Here is a 21,482-nt window from a genome sequence, read left to right as displayed (position 1 = left end):
GCACATCTCGACAGCTAGATTCATTACTCTGCAAGTCTCTGTCAAGCTTAAATGCACATTGTGGAAGAAGGCAGCAGAAATAAAGCTAAGACCTTCGAATTGTATCTATTATGAAGGGAAGTGGGGGAGGAAGCTGTGACACCAACATTTTACAAGCAGAAACAAGCTGAAATAAACAATCTTCTAAAAAATCCCATAAGACTGTATATAAGACTGTAAAACCCACAATTCAACATTGCGGACTCCAGCTAGACAGTGTCAAGACGCCACTGTTGTAACACTAGGTTCAGATGTTTGACATACAGCACTTTACCCCTGCCTCATTTGAATATTCTAATGAGAAACATCACTGACTGCAATAATCCCCAAGTCTTGATGCGTATTTATTAGACTAATATGTCAAATAAATGCAGACTACAAAACTGAATAGCCATTCAAGTGCATAGCAATATATTACGGTCATAGAGCGTTGGGGTGAATACCAATACTAAAATCCTAAGTAGATCAGTGCAAACATGTGGGACTTTGGAAAGTAAAATATTTATTATTGCTACAACATATGACTTTAATATATTATCTTGGCTGTAAGTAGATAATAGGACTGACTTCTGAATCAGATTTGTATAATCAACACTCAAAACAAAGCACAGCTGAAGTACAAGGCGAATTAGAGATATTCATCAGTCGCTACTGCTGCAAAGCTGATTGCACCAGTGTGAACTGCACAGCGGGACGACACAAAACCATGGATTTTTAAACATGATAATCAGAGTCTAACCAAAAAAAAAAAAAACACCCAAAGAATTTCATCAGCTGCTAGAGACAATGGCCAGTGGCCTATCTGACACCCAAAGCAACAGCACTGAGATCAGCTCTATGCATGCCTTCAGTGCAGTGTACCTGCCCTTTATAACCCCAAACTAACAGTTCAGACCTGCTGTCTACAGAGCTGTTTTTACATACATTTGTACAAATTTTCAGCACCAAATGTTTAGATCTTTACATATATCAGCAGATAAACTGTTCAGCAGTATCACTCTTGGTGTACCCTTTTCACTGTAGTTGTGAATTACAGATAAGAATCGGTTTATTAGAATATCTGACACAATAAAAGCACCATTTGGATTGTAGTTTATGTAAACAGACTAACAGCGTTTCTCTGATTAGAGCTCTGAGTAGCAAGGAACAAAATACATTAATAACATACAAAAATTACATTTTTTTCCTTTCTTTATTATAGCAGAAATTACTGTTTTACACATAAACCAAATGATGAAGATACAGGCTATGTTAAAGATAGTTCTGCTTTTGCAACATCCTTGAGTGATTTTTGTGAAAAATTACTGCAATTACAGGAAGGTTCACCCCAAATATAAAGTTTTTTCTAAATAAAATACCCATAAACAATTATGAAATCACATATGCATATGCATATGTGTGTGTGTGTGTGTTTTTATACAGACAACTTACAGAGACTGGAGCGAGTGAAGGTTTGTCAGTGCTGTGCTGGGCACAGATTTAAGCTGATTATTTTGCAGCATCCTGAGGGAAAAAACAATAGTTCAAATATCAGAACAACTTTTCATACTATAAATCTGAACAATGTACAAGATCTAATAAGTAATAAAGTGTGTGAACCTTTTGCTTTTAGAACAGGTGAAAGCTTATATAATAAACACCGGCAAGGACAATCTAATGCAGTTAGTGAAGAAAGCAGGACTATGACCCTTTTACTTGATGCAAAATCAACAGGAAAGCACTTTGTCTCATTTAGGAAATACAAATGTGTGCACAACTAATCTGATGCAACCTGGCTGGCTGATGCAGTAATGAAATTAAAGCAGTGCTTGTATGCACTATGCTGTTGGTCCTATCTCAGACACATTTTTGGCTGAGAATAAAAAAAGTCTATTCCAAAAGGTCATCTAAAGAGGGTAGCATGTTACAGCAAACGTCACAGTTTACACTCCGCCTGTCAGGTGGAAAACTTTATATTGCCATATTTGTAAGTCTGCATGTAGATGTGTGTACATTGGCAGGGAGGGTGCATGCTTACAGGACTTTGAGCTGAGGCAGACCAGACAGGGCGTCAGGGTGGATGAATGTCAGGTCATTCCCAGCAAGTCGGCTGTGTGAGATAAAAAGTCAGAATTATATGTAATTATTTATTTAATACACATTTTAAAAGTAAAAACAAAAAACTGGAAAATTCTCAGTAAACTAGGTCGCTTTGTATTGAAACTCTAAGGTTTGAAAGAAAGGCTTGAAAACTACACACCAAGCATCTGGGTAACTTAGGTTGCAGCTCCCAAACTGATTATGGAGCTCAAAGTGTCAAAGACATGTGTCTTTGCCATGGCCTGTCGTCACTTTGTCTATCATCCAACACTGATTAGGCCTGACCATGGATAACTATTTCCTTAGATACCTTTTTGAGCTACTGCAACTTCAGTTTTCAGTGCTCCTCTTAAAATATTATTGTGAAACAATAATCCACCACTATTAGGCTTACACAACCTATATTCCCCTGAAACCATGATCATCAAACAGCTGCTTAAGTGCATGTCAAAATTATTTAAGAGAGAGGGGACACCTCCCTTTCCTGCTGGGAACAGGAAGTAAATAGGAAACCAGGGTGTAAATAAGCATGGGACAAGCTGACTGGGACATGGAGCCCAAGTACGCTATCTTGCCCGAGAGATTAGCAGCAGATTTATCACCGTGCAACATGAGTCAGACCAGGCCGAGTTCGCAGCAACAAGAGCTGCTATGTGTGAAGCTGAGAATCAGAACTGACTGTGTTAGAGCACCAGTAGGTGCGAGAGATTACTCAACCCTGGCCTGAAGTTTGTCAAGTGTGGTACCCATCTATTCTTGGCTATTCAAATGGGGAGTTTTTTCGCTTTGGTTTTGCACCACAAATAAATAAACTGGGACACTGCATCCTTTTAGAAAGTGCGTGTTGGAAGGCTTCATACATTACGAGGTCTTAAAACTTGTCGCTTGACTGTATGCAATATATAAAAATCTGAGAGCTTGAAATAAACAAGAATGTGTAAGATATCACACTGAAGCAGCATTTTATATTCCAAGAGCCCAAATGAAATTGGGTCAGAGTTAAAGTCAGAGTTAAAGCAAATTATCATTTCTACTGAGTATAGCATAATACAGTTGTCCTATTTTTTTATTATGTTGGCTTGTTATTACTTTAAGGACAGCTTTAAAACAAACAGGTATGCATGCAATTATTTGACACCAAATATATATCTGATTTTTGTTTTCTAATCCAATAAAACGTGGATAAATTGAGAAAAATTAAAAAAAATTAAATGTGAAGTAGGTGAATAACAGATGAAAATTCCATCTTGTTTTTAAGATGTTTTGCCATCTTGTTCTGCAGATGGTACATAAAATAAGATAAAAATAGCATGAGAAATTGCCAGTGCCTGCTGCTTATGACACCATCGCCAACTCAGAATATCTGCACAACATTGATTGACAGAAACGCAGTTCAATCCCTACCGTCTTTTGCATATTTTTTTATTTTGAGAAATTTGGTGTTGTTATGGAAAAAGTCAAGGTTTTTCATAGTCTCCATGATATGTTGTGTTAGCCACTCATAGTCCTGGTTTATTGTTTGATATTAATAATGCTAACAAGCAGGCTGTCAATTTAGATCAAACAATTCAAGTTACACAACTGCCAAAATCAGAAAATTGAAACATGTCAGCAGTCGTGGCTCTTCTAAGTTAAAAATTATCAATACTCGCTGTCTTTCAAAAACTTCTGGAAATTAGATTTAAATCCACATTTATTAAAAACCATAATCTTCAAAAGGACACATGCATAACAGCGTACACTAAAAATAAATAGGCCTTGTTTTCAGCTTTGTAACGGCAAATAAGAACAAACAAACATGGTTTGACAAAGGTTTCAGTTAGCCTACAGGTTTCACAACCGAAAGTGCTTTTCCTCTTAAACCTTTCAGCAGATTTATCACCTGTTGCTGCAGGGCTTTCATGGCTGTCATGAAGCAGAGGCACACTCTTCTAGTTGTGCAACACTACTCCAACAGGTCTACCTTCCAGTAAAAATTAAATGACACCTGAAGTTTAACCTTCTTTGGGACATCACTATACATAAAAACCAAACTCCACCTTGCACAAACACTCTCTCAATATGTTCCCACATGTACAAGAAACACGTTTTGCACTGCTGTTGAACAGATGACACAGATGAAGAGGGAAGAGGTGAAGTATAGAACTTCAATTTTTATGTGCATCTTAAACGCATTTCACTTCAGATATACAATATATACCTACCATTGTTTCACTCTATTTAATATATGTATGGGTCATAGGTTCATATGCTTCCTATAAATGTAAGCAGAGAAATATAGTACAATACCTTGCAAAAATATTCACACCTCTGAACTTTTAAGTTTTGTCACGTTATAACCACAAATATCAATGTGTTTTAAATCAACTGTGCAATTGTGAAGTGGAAAGAGAACCAGTTTTTACAAATACAAACTTATAAAGTGTGCCGTGTATTTCTATGTAATTACAACAGTCAGTCCTTTGAGGTAAGTCTCCACCAGCTTTGCACATGCAGAGCCTGAAATATTTGCCCGTTCTATTGCAAAAAAGTTTAAACTCAGTCAGAGAACTCTGGCTGTGTGTTTAGGGTTTGGGTTTTGAAATGAGACCTAGAGCCTCAGCTTTAATTTTATTGCAGTCTAATACGTTTTAAGCCATGATTTTCCTGTATTTAGCTGCCTCCATCTTCCTAGCAGCTCTGACTAATTTCCTCTTCTGAAGAGAATCATCTCCGCAGCATGATGCTGTCACTTGAGGAATGTGTGCTCAAGGTGATGTGCAGTGTTAAGTTTTCCACCTATAATGTCTTGCATGTAGGCCAAAACGTTCGGTTTCAGACTCATCTGACCTGAGATCCTTCTTCCACATGTTAGGTGTGTTCCTTACATGTCTTATGGCAAACTTTCAATTAGACCCCTTATGGTTTTCTTTTAAAAAATGCTTTCTTCTCATCACTCTTACATAAAAAGACAGTTTTGGTGTTAAAATCATATACACATCAGACTTGTCAGATTACAATTTCCAAAATATGAAAAAAAAATTATGCCCAGTTTCCTTATACCTTTGCTAATTTATGCTGGGCTATCAGATAAAATCCTAACAAAATACATGATAAAATCTAAGTTTTAAGTTTTAGGGGTGTGAATACTTTTCAAAAGGCATGCTATGATAAGATAATCCACCACTAAAAATGAGTCAACAATGAAAAATAGTTGTCACGTATGTTATATTGATATAAAGCAATGTGTTTTAGTATAATGTGAAAACGCACCTTTGTGGAATATAATACACTTTAAATATAGAAACAGAAAACCAGATTTTTCCAGAATTACCAAGAAATGCAGAATTACAGACAGTCTAATGTTTAAATATTAATTTAATAATTAATAATTTTTTATTGTTTTAAATGATCCAACAACAAAACTGACTGTATCACTGTATCATCTACTGAGGCTGACACTTGTGAAATGAGGCCCTGATTGCTACATAGATAGGACAATCAATTGCAGGTAACCGTTTAGAATATAAACAAACTGCAAAAAGAGACAGACAATATCTCTGTCATCAAGTCTGTTGATCTTCTGGGCATTGAGCAAACGAGATTGCGTGACTAAGAAAGAGGAATATTTCTTTTCTCTTTTACCTCCCAGTCTAAGGATGGTCTGCACTCTTTTTTCCCCCTCTTTCTCTGTCAGCTCACTCTGTTTTTGCCCTTAGGCCCCACGCTCCGGTTCATTGACATTGCTGAAGACCTAAAGCGAAAAAGTCCTGCACTGAAGATGACAGAGAAAAGTCTCCTGATTTGTTCTTAGAGAAAAAAAGGTTATGCAAACACACAAATTAACTAAGGGTTTATGTCAATCAAACAGTCCATCAGCTTTGATGAGTTAGGACAAGACACTAGTTGTGGAGGGATTGGGTGAGTTTTTAAGTTCTGTTGTGATGGAAACCATTGTTTGGCCCTCTTCCTTCCTGCCTTGCATTCCTCTGCACAATGCGATGAAAACTAAATTGGCTCTCAACAAAGCAGATTGGATTGTTATAAGAAAAAGAAGTGTGTGAAGACTCAGGTGGCTGAAAGATGCACAAGAGCTGAAAAAACATCCCAACAAAGGCCAACTGGAACAGGAACCTCTGGAGAATTTTAATTCATTGGTCATTTTGTCTTCAGAGGGTTGCGTGTTACTTGATATCAGGCAGACAGATTTTTATCTTCGACTCACAACAGACCTAAACCAGACACTAAAGTTTTTTTAAAGAGAAAAGAAAAAACATCCAACAAGATCAGATTTATGCCCATTCAACAAGGTCCATACGCACAGATGTTTTTGTTTCTTTACCTCATAATCCCTTAAAAGCGAAAATCCACGGCGGATGTCGCATGACTGTTGCTTTAATGCGTGTCACCTCGCAACGCCTTTTTACCTGAGCTGTATGACATGCTTTATAGCCTCACTGGCACGGTTCATGAACGTTGAGTGATTTGTTGCCTCATGCGTGTTTTCCTCACCTGAGAAGGAGCGAACGCTCTACACCGATGCCATGCGACTTGCATCGCGAATTCAAATACCCAGGTGTGTTTCATAAAGAACAGCGCTCATGTCAACACTGTACAGAGTAAATACATCCTTAACACAATAAAGAAGGGCATGTACTCACAGTTCTTCTAGGTAGGGGAAGTTCTTGAATACATATGCTGGAAGCTCAGTAATGTTGTTCATACTCAGGTCACTGTGGAGAGAAACAAGCAAAGAATCGGCCAATTACACATTAGCTTAGCAGTCATTTAGTGTAAGATCTTGATGATGCTTGAAGCTTATCAATAATTAAAATATTTACTTTGATATTTACACTCTATTCTCATTTACCATTGTTCTAGTTTTTATTTCAGACATGCCCACAAAAAATTATACTTACCTTATGTAAACTTAAAATCTTAAAAAAAAAAAAAATCAATACTTTCATTGCTTACAGCTATTTTATGCATTTGCATAAGTCTAAATTCTAGAAAAAGAATACCATGAAAAAAGCCTTTCTATTTAGCCCCAGGGATCTTCATTTTTCAATTCAACAAGAAAAAACAGACATGTAGCAGCATGTAAAGTATGCACACAGTACTTGATTTACTTCCCAACCAAATCCACTATAAAAATATGTTTAAATTGTAACAACAATAACTGTAAAAGGACTTTCTAATAGTGGTATCTTCTAGTGGTACTAAAACAAAAGGATAAAGGCAGGAGAAGGCTGACATCATAGCTTCCTGAGGCAGTGACGTATACAATGAGGGCAAATTCAAGCCTGAATCTCTAATCTTGATTAGAATGAATTGCCTTACCAGGCCTAAAGAAAAGACCCCTAGATGCCACAACATAAAAGATGGCAACATAATGACTGAAAGAAAAAAAACAGAACAAAAATAAAAAAATTTCAAATTAAAGAACCCTCTGAACCTCCTTCCATTTTTCACTCCCCAACTGACCATCTGGAGTTTCATGGCCAGATCCCTCTCAGACCTTGTGTGTGGGCCCCTGAATCCTGCAAGGATCACATTGCTCTTCCCCTGCAGACCCAAATACACACAGAGACATATATGCGCTCGCACAGGTTTTAAAAGGTGAACCCTGACAGAACCCTCATCATCTCAGCGACCTATGTACCATCTCCACTTACCTGGTTATCCAATTACCATACAGACTATTCAGCAACAACGCTTCCATCAACATCTAGCTAACCCCCCAAACCCCATTGTGGCTTTTTTTCTACCTGGACTACTTCTCTGGTGGTGGTCTGCAAACAAAGTTTTCAGTCAACCACCACTGGTCAAATGGGTACATCCCTAATTATATTATGTGTTTGTTTAAATTCTCCAAAAAATGTTTACTGGTCTAAACCACATGCAGAGCTCAGAGTAATGGAGGCCTGAATGACTCTATCACACTTCCTACCCCCCTCTGTCCCTGGCTGCTTTACTCATCAAGGTCCTGGCCTGTCCCTGCTAAGACAGATTTCAAGAGGACACTAAAAATGCAGCTGTGATAAATAGTGACAGGCTTAAATGCTTCCACAAACAGGTATCTGCAAATTCCTATCCCATGTGCCCTTTGGATTTATTTCAGCAGCGAAGTAGCAGAAAATCTGAGAGAGAGAGGCAAGCTAATAAAAAGGGAAACAGAGGCTCTAAAACTAGAGGCCAGAGTTAAACATCAACAACTAAAGGCATTTCAGAAAACCCAAACGAAAATGCAATTTTTTTGGCTTTCAAGAATGCTTTACTTAATTTCTCAATTCTTCACAGTATTCTTAACATTTGCTTTTCAATGTACATTATCTGTAGGCAAAATACATTTGTAGGCATAGGTTTTGTAACACCCACATGTCATGTCAGACATCAGGTTTTGCTGTCAGTACATATACTCATTAGCGATTACATTCTGACAACTTTTACTTATGCCTCTTTTCCATGTGTTCTACTCTGGCCAGTTCCACTTTACTTAGTCCGCTTTGCAACCATTTCCCTCACTGGCTTTTCCGGCCCAGTACTCGCTTTCTTGGTACCTGCTTGTCAGCAGGTCCCATCAGTGCTGAGCAGGGCAGAAATGTGGCCATGAGCGTGGTCAGCCGCATGTCAGCGGTATGAGAAAGTGTTAGCCAAGGTACCAGAGAGAATGATGAGCCACGGATTTTACCTCACACCGCAGTGCCGGGAAAAGCTTAAAGAATTTAAGAGAGACTACAAAAATATTAAGGACCACAATGGCCAGAGTGGGTCGAACAGAAACCTGTGGTGGTGGTTCGAATACACTGTGGAGGACATGATGTGAAATGTTGAGTAGTTATTTTACTTTGCATGTTTGTACTTGAAACTTACAGGGGTTAGACCATGAAACTGAAACACCTGTCATTTAAGTGTGGGAGGTTTCATGGCTAAATTGGACCGGCCTGGTAGCCAGTCTTCATTGATTGCACATTGCACCAGTAAGAGCAGAGTGTGAAGGTTCAATTAGCAGGGTAACAGCACAGTTTTGCTCAAAATATTGAAATGCACACAACATTATGGGTGACATACCAGAGTTCAAAAGAGGACAAATTGTTGGTGCATGTCTTGCTGGCGCATCTGTGACCAAGACAGCAAGTCTTTGTGATGTATCAAGAGCCACGGTATCCAGGGTAATGTCAGCATACCACCAAGAAGGACGAACCACATCCAACAGGATTAACTTGGGACGCAAGAGGAAGCTGTCTGAAAGGGATGTTCGGGTGCTAACCCAGATTGTATCCAAAAAACATAAAACCACGGCTGCCCAAATCACGGCAGAATTAAATGTGCACCTCAACTCTCCTGTTTCCACCAGAACTGTCCGTCGGGAGCTCCACAGGGTCAATATACACGGCCGGGCTGCTATAGCCAAACCTTTGGTCACTCGTGCCAATGCCAAATGTCGGTTTCAATGTTGCAAGGAGCGCAAATCTTGGGCTGTGGACAATGTGAAACATGTATTGTTCTCTGATGAGTCCACCTTTACTGTTTTCCCCACATCCGGGAGAGTTACGGTGTGGAGAAGCCCCAAAGAAGCGTACCACCCAGACTGTTGCATGCCCAGAGTGAAGCATGGGGGTGGATCAGTGAAGGTTTGGGCTGCCATATCTTGGCATTCCTTTGGCCCAATACTTGTGCTAGATGGGCGCGTCACTAACAAGGACTACCAAACCATTCTTGAGGACCATGTGCATCCAATGGTTCAAACATTGTATCCTGAAGGTGGTGCTGTGTATCAGCATGACAATGCACCAATACACACAGCAAGACTGGTGAAAGATTGGTTTGATGAACATGAAAGTGAAGTTGAACATCTCCCATGGGCTGCACAGTCACCAGATCTAAATATTATTGAGCCACTTTGGGGTGTTTTGGAGGAGCGAGTCAGGAAACGTTTTCCTCCACCAGTATCACGTAGGGACCTGGCCAATATCCTGTAAGAAGAATGGCTTAAAATCCCTCTGACCACTGTGCAGGACTTGTATATTTCATTCCCAAGACGAATTGACGCTGTATTGCCTGCAAAAGGAGGCCCTACACCATACTAATAAATTATTGTGGTCTAAAACCAGGTGTTTCAGTTTCATTGTCCAACCCCTGTATCTCAATAGGCTCACAACGAACCATAAGAAAGTAAGGGTTTATAGAGGCACGGTGCTGACTGCTGGAGGTGGGGCTTCAAGCCATAATTCCAGCCATCAGTGAGTCAATGGAAACACAACTACTACTTCCTGCAGAGTAGAGCGAGATTGAGCGGAGTGGAGCCATGTAGTGCTGGATCCATGAATGGAAAAGAGGAATTAATATAAAGCCTGGGGTATACCTATGTGGAGCAGATCACTCAAAAGGTATTTCGATGTCAAGACAGTCCCTTTGAACTGTATTACCTTCAAGTATGAACTAGACAAGAACTTAATTTAGATTAAGATAACTCTAGAGTTCACTGGTTTCCACTGGGTTTTTATAGTAAGAATATTAATAGACCGCTTTCCAAAAAAAGCCTGCAGAATAGTTAAAACAAATGCGCTGTAGCAAACAATTTATAAAAATAAAATAATATAAAGTATAACACTTAAGGCCATACATGAACATATCTTTATGAACCACCTGTTACACGCTTTTCCTACAAATGCAGAAATTGAAAGAAAACATCTTAATATTGAATGAACTCGTCAGTAACTGACATGATATTAAGATTAAAGACGTGATAAAAAAACAATTGTGACACAAAATAAGCATATTTCAATGTTAAATATTGCAAGTTCAAAGTTGCCCGGAAATAACTTCAAAGGGGACGTCTCCGGTCATTTACTGTGTGAGCATCAGTGATAAACTGTTCAGGTAGAAGTAAAGTTGCGTTAAAAACAGCGTTAATATGGGGAAACGGTGCATTGCTGGTGGTGGCTGCAATACTACAACAGCAGCCGTTAGTCTGCACTACTTCCGGAAGTAAAGAGGATCAGAGCTGCCTGTATCAGAGCTGGAAAACTGATGAGGGACAGATATTAAATCTGAAGATTCTAATATAAAGTAAAAAAATTAAAAATAACACATCAGGTAGTGTCTTCAGAGCAGCTGCTGCTGCTCCATGCTGCTCAATTTGCATCCGGTCTCACTCAGTGCCGTATTTACTGTAACCCTGGATTTACACTGTATCTGCTCCGGTCCGGTCCCATCTAGTCTGCTGCGAAGCCTGGAGGAGCTCCAAGAACCATACGCAGATCACGCAATAAAAGCCAGTAACAAATGCTGTAGCAAGCCCAAATCAACTCATTCTGTGGAAATTAAACCAGTTAAACTGCTTCATTTTTCATTTTATGCATCCAGATATTTTCATGTCTTTTGTTCTACAATGGGTACACGGAGTGCAGCGAAGTTGTATTTTTTGCTTAATTTGGTGCATTTAATGTTTAATTGCTCCAGTTTATAATACCTTTTAACCCAGTAACTGATCTAATTGGTCTAATGTAAACAACTGCTAATATATACATGTGTATATCTAAATATTTGTTTGTATTTATTAATATAGTGAGATCTAGTCTGTTTTTAGTGAATTATTTTGAAAATCTGAAAGTTGTGGTCGTTCTGTTTCCTGGTGGTGCGGTATGAATTATGCAGATCGACTCTGGCCATGCTCGGGAATCCAGCAAAAATAGACTCTGGTCGAATTAGATAGCCGTCCGCAGGCCGCAGCACTTGTGCCCTGCCATCTGATGAAAGCTGACTTTCTTCTCCTGACTGCTTCGTCTCTCTGTGATAGTGACTGAAATATATCTAAAGAAATATTAGATTCTTCGCTGCTGTCTGTGTTGATGGCCATTGTAGCAGCAGTCAGTTTACGGGCCAGGGTTCCCCTTTGATATCATAAAAAAGCGCAACAAAATCACAAAGGAGTAGTCTGGAAATGCCTTTTTAGTGAAATGTATGACCATATAAACTCACTGGCCACTTTCTTACGTACACCTGTCCAACTGTTCGTTAATGCAAATTTCGAATAAGCCAATCACATGACAGCAACTCAATGCATTTAAACATGTAGACATAGTATAGTCAAGACGACCTGCTGCAATTCAAACCGAGCATCAGAATGGGGAAGAAAGGTGATTTAAGTGACTTTGAATGTGGCATGGTTGTTGATGCCAGATGGACTGGTCTGAGTATTTCAAAAACTGCTGATCTATGCACTACCATCTCTAGGGTTTATAGAGAATGGTCCAAAAAAGAGAAAATATCCAGTGAGCGGCAGTTCTGTGGGCGCAAATGCCTTGTTGATGTCAGAGGTCAGAGGAGAATGGCCAGACTGGTTCGAGCTGATAGAAAGGCAACAGTAACTCAAATAACCACTCGTTACAACCAAGGCATGCAGAAGAACATCTCTGAACGTACAACACGTCGAACCTTGAGGCGGATGGGCTACAACGGCAGAACACCACACAGGGTGCCACTCCTGTCAGCTAAGAACAGGAAACTGAGGATACAATTCGCACAGGCTCACCAAAATTGGGCAATAGAAGATTGGAAAAACGTTGCCTGGTCTGATGAGTCTCAATTTCTGCTGCAACATTCGGATGGTAGGGTCAGAATTTGGCGTCAACAACATGAAAGCATGGATTCATCTTGCCTTGTATCAACGGTTCAGGCTGGTGGTGTAATGGTGTGGGGGATATTTTCTTGGCAAACTTTGGGCCCCTTAGTACCAATTGAGTATCGTGTCAACGCCACAGGATACCTGAGTATTGTTGCTGACCATGTCCATCCCTTTATGGCCACAGTGTACCCATCTTCTGATGGTTACTTCCAGCAGGATAACGCGCCATGTTATAAAGCACAAATTATCTCAGACTGGTTTCTTGAACATGACAATGAGTTCACTGTACTCAAATGGCCTCCACAGTCACCAGATCTCAATCCAATAGAGCACCTTTGGGATGTGGTGGAACGGGAGATTCACATCATGGATGTGCAGTCGACAAATCTGCAGCATCTGTGTGATGCGATCATGTCAATATGGACCAAACTCTCTGAGGAATGTTTCCAGTACCTTGTTGAATCTATGCCACGAAAGGATTAAGGCAGTTCTGAAGGCAAAAGGGGGGTCCAATCCGGTACTAGCAGGGTGTACCTAATATAGTGGCCGGTAAGTGTATCTCAACAACCAGTGGCATGAATTTACTTTTTAAAATATTTTATCATTGTTTCCTTTCCATACATGTAATTGGATTTATCATGATAATTCGATGTCAAGGTCCCAAGATTGCTTTTGCCCAGGTAAAAGGAATCCTGGGGAATTTGGGTGTCTTCTGTTTCCATTGCTCAGAAAAGCCCACGAACCATTTATTTAGGTCAGCTGAATGACGTATGGGGGAGTTGGGAAGAAAACTGCACTACACCTTCAGTCCAGCAAATGGCTTTACTCCCTTCAAAAGACTCTTAGCTAATACATATTTTTTGTGTCAACTGATCAACAATAGTAGATTATGACCAGCTTTAGTTATATAGTTGATTAATCCCTTCCGTTATTCCGTCACTGGATCCATAAGCAGGAAAAGTTTAAATCATTATATAACAAGTTTTTACCAACTTGCATCTGGCAAAAGCTGTTCCTTTACAACTTCTTGATTCATTTATAATAACTACCAAACACTGATTAACATATTTATTTTTATTTTATTTTTAGGTTAATTAGGTAAACTCATATCAGAAACGTCTACAGCACAAACATCTTGAATAAGAAATCTATTTATTAGAATTAAAAAAAAACAAATAATCAGTCCAGAAGTAAAGAGAATTGATACCCAGACTGTCTAATCATAAGCAAATATTGATATAAAGTAAAAGATGCGTAGACAATGGAGTAGATGGATTGCAGGACACGTGGGTGTACAGGATCACTGGGAGCTTTTGGGAAACTGCATCCAAACCTGGAACTGTGATCTCTCCTGCAGAGCACTTCTGCCTAAAGCTATGAAAAATGGAAAATAATAAAGAGTTCACACTCCACTAAAAGCTTACATGAAAAGCCGGTCTTGGGGAAATGTGTATTTTTATGTATAAGCTGCGAGCGCTGTTTTTGATCATCAGTACTTTAATAAACTATTTTTCTTACAGAACTGTGGCAAAACAGTTCATAATTATTGCCTACATTTACTTAAAATGTCAACACATTTCCCAGCGAAAAATATTACATTTAATATTCTGGTACTTGTACTTATTTACCACATATTTACTAAACGCTTTGTAATTACTTAGCGGAAATTCCCAGAGTGCCGAACCCAGATAGGGCAGCGGTTCGTGGGGAACCGCCCAGTTAGCTCAGCTTAGCAGCCAGACCAGCCCGTAAGCAACACCTCAGAAAGAACATTTCAAAGTAGGCTCATTCTTGATGAACTGACTGCACAGTTGAAGTTTTGAGGTCTATTTTCTAAAATATCTTATAACAACCTTTTGTAAAAAATCAATGGTATAAAAACAGTTACTTTGTATACTCACTGCCGCCATTACTGCAGCTGGTGGTGCCATCTCTCGCTGCACACAACCCTAACCCCTTTGACAATCCCGGAGAAATCTGAAAAGACCTACCTCAGAGTAGGACCTTAACCCATAAAATGCGCAGGTTGAAGGTTCTACAGGCCCTGGCCTTTACGAACTGTGACCCTTCCCACAAGCAATGGAAAAGGGGTTACTGTCAATGATCCTCAGACATAGAAAGCAGCACAGGATTTCTCATTTAAGAATATTTTCACTATCATTGCAACCACAATAATGATTAGATTGATGTATGCCAATGAACTGTGCCTGATATCACTGTCAATTCTTTTCAAGCTCATCATTAAATTCTGAATTGGTCTGGTGATGATCCACTCTTCTAAATCAGATGAATGAAGCAGGAAAATTTAAATTTAAAACCATTGCCCTTGACCCCCAATGTGACATTCAACCCTTCTTATCCCCATTCCTTAAAAAAACCCTCTTTTTGTGTGGTCACCGGCATATGGATCAGCTGAGCGGTGACAGCGGAGCTTAGCTAGTTGGTGTTTCTACCTGGGCTGTCGTTGCAGTGATGGTGACATGGTGTGTTTGTGTGGTTGCGAGGGCATGGTGGGGGCCACCGGCCCCGGGTGCCTGCCGCTCACCAGGGACCTCTTGCCAGGTGAGTTGTCCCTTCTTGGTGTGGGGTCGGGGGGTCCGTTGTGAGTATGGTGCTCGGTGGTGTATGCTCTGTTGCGCTTGTGGGCGGAGGCTGGGGTAACATTGTGCAGGGCCCTTGCCTTGCTATCGCAGCGCGCTAGGGGCTCATGCGCTTGAAATCGGAATTCATTGGGGGGTTGGGACTGTTTCGTCCTGGGACGGCTCTGGTTGGCGGGCTCGTTTGAACCAGGTAGACCCTTCTTTTGTTTGTGGCCGCCTCTCCGGATGGGGACGGGGATTGTTGGGGGTAACAGCTACATGAAATGCCTGCACCTGTCAGAGCACAGTGGAGTTGCTGGTGCCGCCATTCTAATCTACTGATGCTTAGTTTCAAAACGCCCTTAAAATGACAGATACAGAACAGGCAACTAGGTTTTCAAGATAGAAGTACAATAGAAGCTATTGTATTTCGAAAGGCAAAATAAAAAAAAATTGTCAATGGAGTTTCCTTTGCTTGTGGAAAACAGATGCATGAGTATATTGCTATTAAAGTAGGGATGGCCAATTATGGTATCATTTAACATTATCAAGGAAAGCTTACTTATGATAATTGTGATGTATTGTGAATATTATGATTATGTTGGCAAATATAAAAAAATGGTTGGGATTTTTCCTTTTGATATTTAAAGCCTTGCTTTCACTGCTGGTTCAATTAGAACATCAGTATCAATATATTTAAAAATATGATTGGTGTGCTTTCTGGCAGTGCACTTGAGCCACTTCATGTAACTGGTATGCTAGTAACAATAAACGAGAAAAACTCAGTGTTATCTGCAGAGCAGCATTCATGTGTGTGTAGCTCTGATTGCACACACAAACTCAATGAATGCATTGCCAAAATATATGCACTTTTTTTCATCAGCACTTCTAATTGTTTTCAGAATAATAACCACAAAATACTGTAATTAAATTTTTAGCCCATGTCACCCACCCCTTTATTAAAGCATATATAATCTTATGATGGTCCTTCCAGCAATTTTGTAGCTGCTGTATTCCTCTTTGCTTCTCCAGGCTGGAGGTTGCATAACACTTTGCATAGCTTTACAAATAGGTAAAACATGTCCCACAAACTAACTGTAAGAGTGCAAAAACACAAATCACATTTCACCTAAAGTGGAGCATTTTGCATGATATGATAGAAGGTATGTATCTAAAACTGGTGGTGGTTTCAAAGCAGATAAAGCAGGTCAAATTTAGCCTCAGAGACAAATGTTGCCAATGTTTTGACTTATTTCATTTGAATTCAGTTTTATAGCATGCTAACAATAATGAAGAGCACCAGAAAACTGAAGCTACATTTTGTATTTTTTGTCTCAGTTTTTTGAACCAACTCCATCAACCCTATCCTAATTGCAGCAAAGCACAAAAGCTTGCATCACATAGAAACAGTTACAAAAGTATAATATATATATTTTATTATACATTTATCAGTGAAAACAAGTCAAGAAATCAAGTAAAAATTGTCAAATATTTTACTTGTTAATATCATAAAAACTAAATAAATTTATTCACAATTTAAGAATATCTAAAAACAAAAGATAAAACCCAGGAAACCCAAAATAGTCTGCAGTTAAATTTGTGAGCAAAAGGAATGGAATAGATGTTTTAAACAAAGGACACCATAAAGTACTGAATGGAAGGGGGGTAAGGAAGGTTAATATTCCTCCATCCATCCTGCTTTGCAGCAGGAACTACTGACTAGCTCCTTTCACCTCTACTGACCAAGAACAAAAGTATCATTCAGATGAAATGGACTGAGGGCACCAATGGTGAAGCCAGCAAGTTCCACCAGTTGAGTGAAAGACCCCCAACGCCACCCTGCAGATTTCCCCACATCTTAGCGTTATTCACACAGTAAAAAAAACCAAAAATAAATAAAACAAACATAACTTAAATTTAAAGTATAATGGCACCTTATGTCTTAAAGTGGACAAGAATGTGTGCAATCATTATATGAAAAAAAAACATTAACAGAGAGTTAGGAACAGGCCAGCTACATGCTCTCAAATGGATTGTTTGCTTTATTACTGGCTAAGCAGCTTTTTTTCCTCATCTGCTTTTCTGTGACAGGGCTGTTGCCACTACTGAAGCCAAAACCCGGTCCCCAAGTGAGCTGCAGGTGGGAGTCCATGCCAACACTGTCAAACGATTTATTGCAGAAATGTGTGGTCTTCCATGAGCAGGTTTTTCCTAAAAATCAAGAAGGGATTTACAGCAAAATAATCTATTACACAACCTTGTGACTGGATGTGTTCTTTGCATTTTGAGTACTAAGGCCGCAATTTAGGAAGCATGTCTGAGTCTTTAAAATCACAACCCATCCAGTTGCATAAACTGGCTTAATTTTCTAGATTTCCACCTCTTCAGTGTCACCACTGCACAACGTTGATTTGAAACACGCTCTATGAGCAAAATTCCAAGTACTGTAAAGACAAAGCACTTCTACGTGAGGTCTTTTTTTAAGACATCAACATACTGCTGCGGGTGCATTAGCCCTGAAAGAGGGAGCGTTTGCAGCTGCAATATGTCACACTAATCCATCATGATCCCTAACCCCACCGCTCCACACACAAAAGGCTGAGTGAGAGGGAGAGGACAAGTAAAGTTCAAGAGACCTAGAGAACAAATGAGAGCAAGACTGAGAGAGGGTCAAACAACCTTCGCATACTTTAAAAACTCTAAGGTGAACCTATTACGGACTTTAGTTTTTAAACATATTTGTATGTCAGTATGAAGTGTAGAAAGAGAAAAGAAAACACAAGTTTGAAAACATGTATTTAAAAAAAATATGGCATAACACATGAAAAGGAGAGTCTGTAGAAGCAACGACCTCCTCTTGTTAGGTAACTGCTTTTTGTTGTAATCAAGCAGTCAGAATAATATGCACTATGGTACATTTTTAGGTTATAAAAAGTCTAGATGATCAGTGACAACAATGGCGAAGCTCAGCGTTCTGGTTTGATTGTAGGATTTGTGTGACATGTTTTCACATCTGTTGTTTGGTGCATCCAATGAAAGAAACAGAACAAACCTTTTCAGTTATTAAAATATGCGCTGCTGCCATAACCAAGTCACACACTAGGATAAACAGTTGTCTAACTATAGTCATAATTTCCTTTATTTGTCTTTTGCGTAAGCTCACAGAGGGGCGGTTGGTTTGGTTTGTTATTAACCCAGAGATTGTGAAACAAACTGTTACTCTACAGGGAAATCATCAACTGTATCAGCAACACTACATAAACACCTAACCTACCTGGTATTCATTTGCTTTAAGTTTCTATGAAACTGAGACTCTTGTTTTAAGATTGTTGTTACTCTCAAACGCCGCCAGAGAATGTCATAATTCCCCCAAAATTGACTCCTCTTTTTATGCACAAAACATAAATGACTAGGAACAGGTCCATGTTGCCCTGTCATACAATACACACCTAGATGTATCTATGTGACCTCAGCTGCTATAAAATCAGTCAATGGTTTAGTGTCGGAAAAGCTGATACCATAACATTGACAAGTAATTTTTTTATCAAGGACCAATTGGCAAATTATTTAGTTTTTTAACTGTACTCTGGAAATTCAAATCTTCTATTTAGTCTCCCAATTATAATAAGATATTTTTCAGAAAACCCTGTTAAAATATTTTATTCACAAACCGCACTGACTGATGCTTCTGAATAGTCCTCAAATATAAAGGGCTGATAAGGTAAAAAACTAAATATTAATGCTAATACTAAATATTAATATTAATATAGTTCATTAAATGTATAAACATGGCTCAATGTGTTTATCAGGAAAAAAAATTTCAACAATCTAGGACTGGAAAGATTTGCAATTTAGCAAAAATGTTCCAAATGATTTATTACTTAGTATTTAGCAAAGGTTTGAATTTCTGCTGCTTTACCTGAACACACAGTGATTCTACATTTAATATGGCACACCTTGAAAAGTGCACTGGACTAACCATTCACACATCAGCTAGGTTTTGGCAGCTACATTACATCAACTAGTGTTGCTAAACTATACACAACAAAGACTGCTTCAAGTTTCTGGTATTTTGTAAGGGATACAAATATTGCCTGCCCCTACTTCACAGTTAAAAGTAAAAAACGTAAACAGAGTAAGAAAAATAAAGTAAAAAAACAAACAAAATGACAGTAAAGGTAAATTCTTCCTGCAACAATGTGCAAAGTCAACTATAATCAACTGTTCAAAAACACAAGAGGAAGAAGTTGAAGTTCACATTTCCCAATCTTATTTAATAGCAATTTTGTGGCTTAAATGTCTGTGGAAAATGCTACAAACAAGAATTCCTGTAGAACCTTGTAATGGAAGCTGGTGGACTAATCCACCAGCTACTGACTGAATTCAGGCCAATTATCAATTAGTGCCCTTAGCAGTGGCACTATTTTGGTCAGTAAAAGCATCAGCAAACAGCATATCCCTTAATGAAGTTTGTTTTCCATTTATTAAATTCAGATATAGGTTGGGGACCTCGGTGCATAAATAGGTAAAAACTAATCCATTCATTTCTAGTAGTTTTATCACTACTACCTTTATCAAATGATCAGCAGCTCATTTTTTCAAAGTCAATGTTTGTTAGATTTAACAGTCAAATTAAAACAATTTAAAAAAGACATTAAAGTGTATGCTGTTGGTTGATGCCTGTAACGACTATATATTTAGATTTATTGGACTAGGTGTGTTTACTTGCATATCACTAATCAACGCCTATCAAATGAAAATTGGTCGAATCTGATCTCTGTCCAGAAGACTGGACCCTCTAGTTTGTATGTAGTTGCAATCAACCAACGTCAAAATTGGCCAGACTGACTGGTGCATATTTATTAAAAACCATAGTGTCTTGCATCATGCCCGAATTTGTTCTATTTTATAACAGTCACGCTGTATTGCAAAACCACAAAATACTGTACTTTTAGGGCATTGTCTTCCAGGAGCAACTTAAAAGTTTACACAGTGATGTTTAATGTCCATCTTTTGCTTATGTTGCAAGCACAACAACCTCCCATTGAAATTGAAATAAGTGTATTTATTCCCAACATAAACGGAGTTTAAGTTGTTGGATTCTTACTATGGAGGCTGGTTGGTACTTACAGGTAATAGGTGAAAGTGCTGAGCCCAGATGGGACGGTGGTCAGTCCTCTTCCCGAGCAGTCTGCTCCCCCATCTTCATCGCAGCTGCATGAGGGCGAACACACGGCCGCCGACTGCCCTTGACCAGAGGCGCTTGGACGAATGAAGCACCACAAACATATCCAAAACAAATCCACACGCATGTTTTTGTTTTTCCCCTCTCCCTGTCGGTTCAGGTGGAAGCAGTGAAGAAGAAAAAGAAGGGGGCCTTTGTTTGCGGTTGATTCTACCCCGGACGTCGACTTCTCATGTGGTCGGGTCGGTTGAGGAATGAAGAGGGGATGAAGCCCAGCCGTCGCTTTCACAAAACCAACGTTAAACGTCCCCAGAACAAATACACACTCACAAGCCCGACCAGAAACTGCACAATAACGCTTAGCTAGCTTGAAAACCTCATAAAAGCCACGGAGGAAGAGCACGTTACCTCTGTGTGAAACATTTCTCAGCCCTGTTCATGTCGTATTAGTCCATAACGTAGCTCTGTTGGCGACAGGAGCGGCAGTCTACCTTGCGTTTTTTGCGTTTTCGCTGTCCCATTAAATAGCGAAAAATAATAACTATGCGCAGTACATGGTAATGCGTCGCTAAAAGCCTGACCCTGAAGAAGCTTGAAACGCACTGGGCAATATCTTGCGCGCTGGTTTCTTTCCTTGCAGGAGAGCACCGTCAGTTTTCAGCCATTCCTCACGTTTCCCCCCTTCTCCTCTCCTGACATCAGCAGCGTGTTGTGTAGCTCGACAGGCACCCTACCGGACAACCTGCAGCAGCAGCACTGGGGCCCCCGGCCTGTGCAGCTCAGAAACCTGCGCTGCTGCGTTACACTGCCAACAAGAGCACACTCCCCGACCACAAGTTTCAACACAGTCAGGTAAAACATCTCTGTAGGGCCATTATGACTGCTGATGGGCGTCTCTGCATGTAAAGAAGGGCACGAATTGCTTTCTTATCTCTGAGTTATGCGAGGCAGTCGATGCACATTAATATAAGATGGTGACTTATACGTTTAG

At 39.5% G+C, this 21,482-nt stretch overlaps 1 protein-coding gene across 1 annotated transcript in view; it reads right to left on the bottom strand.

Annotated features, from left to right (window-relative positions):
- lgr4 (leucine-rich repeat containing G protein-coupled receptor 4) overlaps positions 1-21,280 on the bottom strand; it is a 39,994-nt gene extending 18,714 nt beyond the window's left edge. Inside the window, exons 1-4 of the mRNA XM_047362925.1 lie at positions 20,437-21,280; positions 6,759-6,830; positions 2,057-2,128; positions 1,471-1,542 (exon numbers count right to left, since the gene is read on the bottom strand). Of these exons, the coding sequence (XP_047218881.1) occupies positions 1,471-1,542; positions 2,057-2,128; positions 6,759-6,830; positions 20,437-20,618 (398 nt within the window). The 5' untranslated portion in view covers positions 20,619-21,280. The remainder of the gene's footprint in view (positions 1-1,470; positions 1,543-2,056; positions 2,129-6,758; positions 6,831-20,436) is intronic.
- Between the last annotated feature and the right edge of the window lie 202 nt (positions 21,281-21,482).

Source organism: Girardinichthys multiradiatus, chromosome 4 (assembly GCF_021462225.1).
Source record: "Girardinichthys multiradiatus isolate DD_20200921_A chromosome 4, DD_fGirMul_XY1, whole genome shotgun sequence".
In the NCBI taxonomy this organism is placed as follows: Eukaryota; Metazoa; Chordata; class Actinopteri; order Cyprinodontiformes; family Goodeidae; genus Girardinichthys; species Girardinichthys multiradiatus.
The sequence above is the reverse complement of the archived record's forward strand: the minus strand, read 5'-3'. Positions and strand labels throughout refer to the sequence as shown.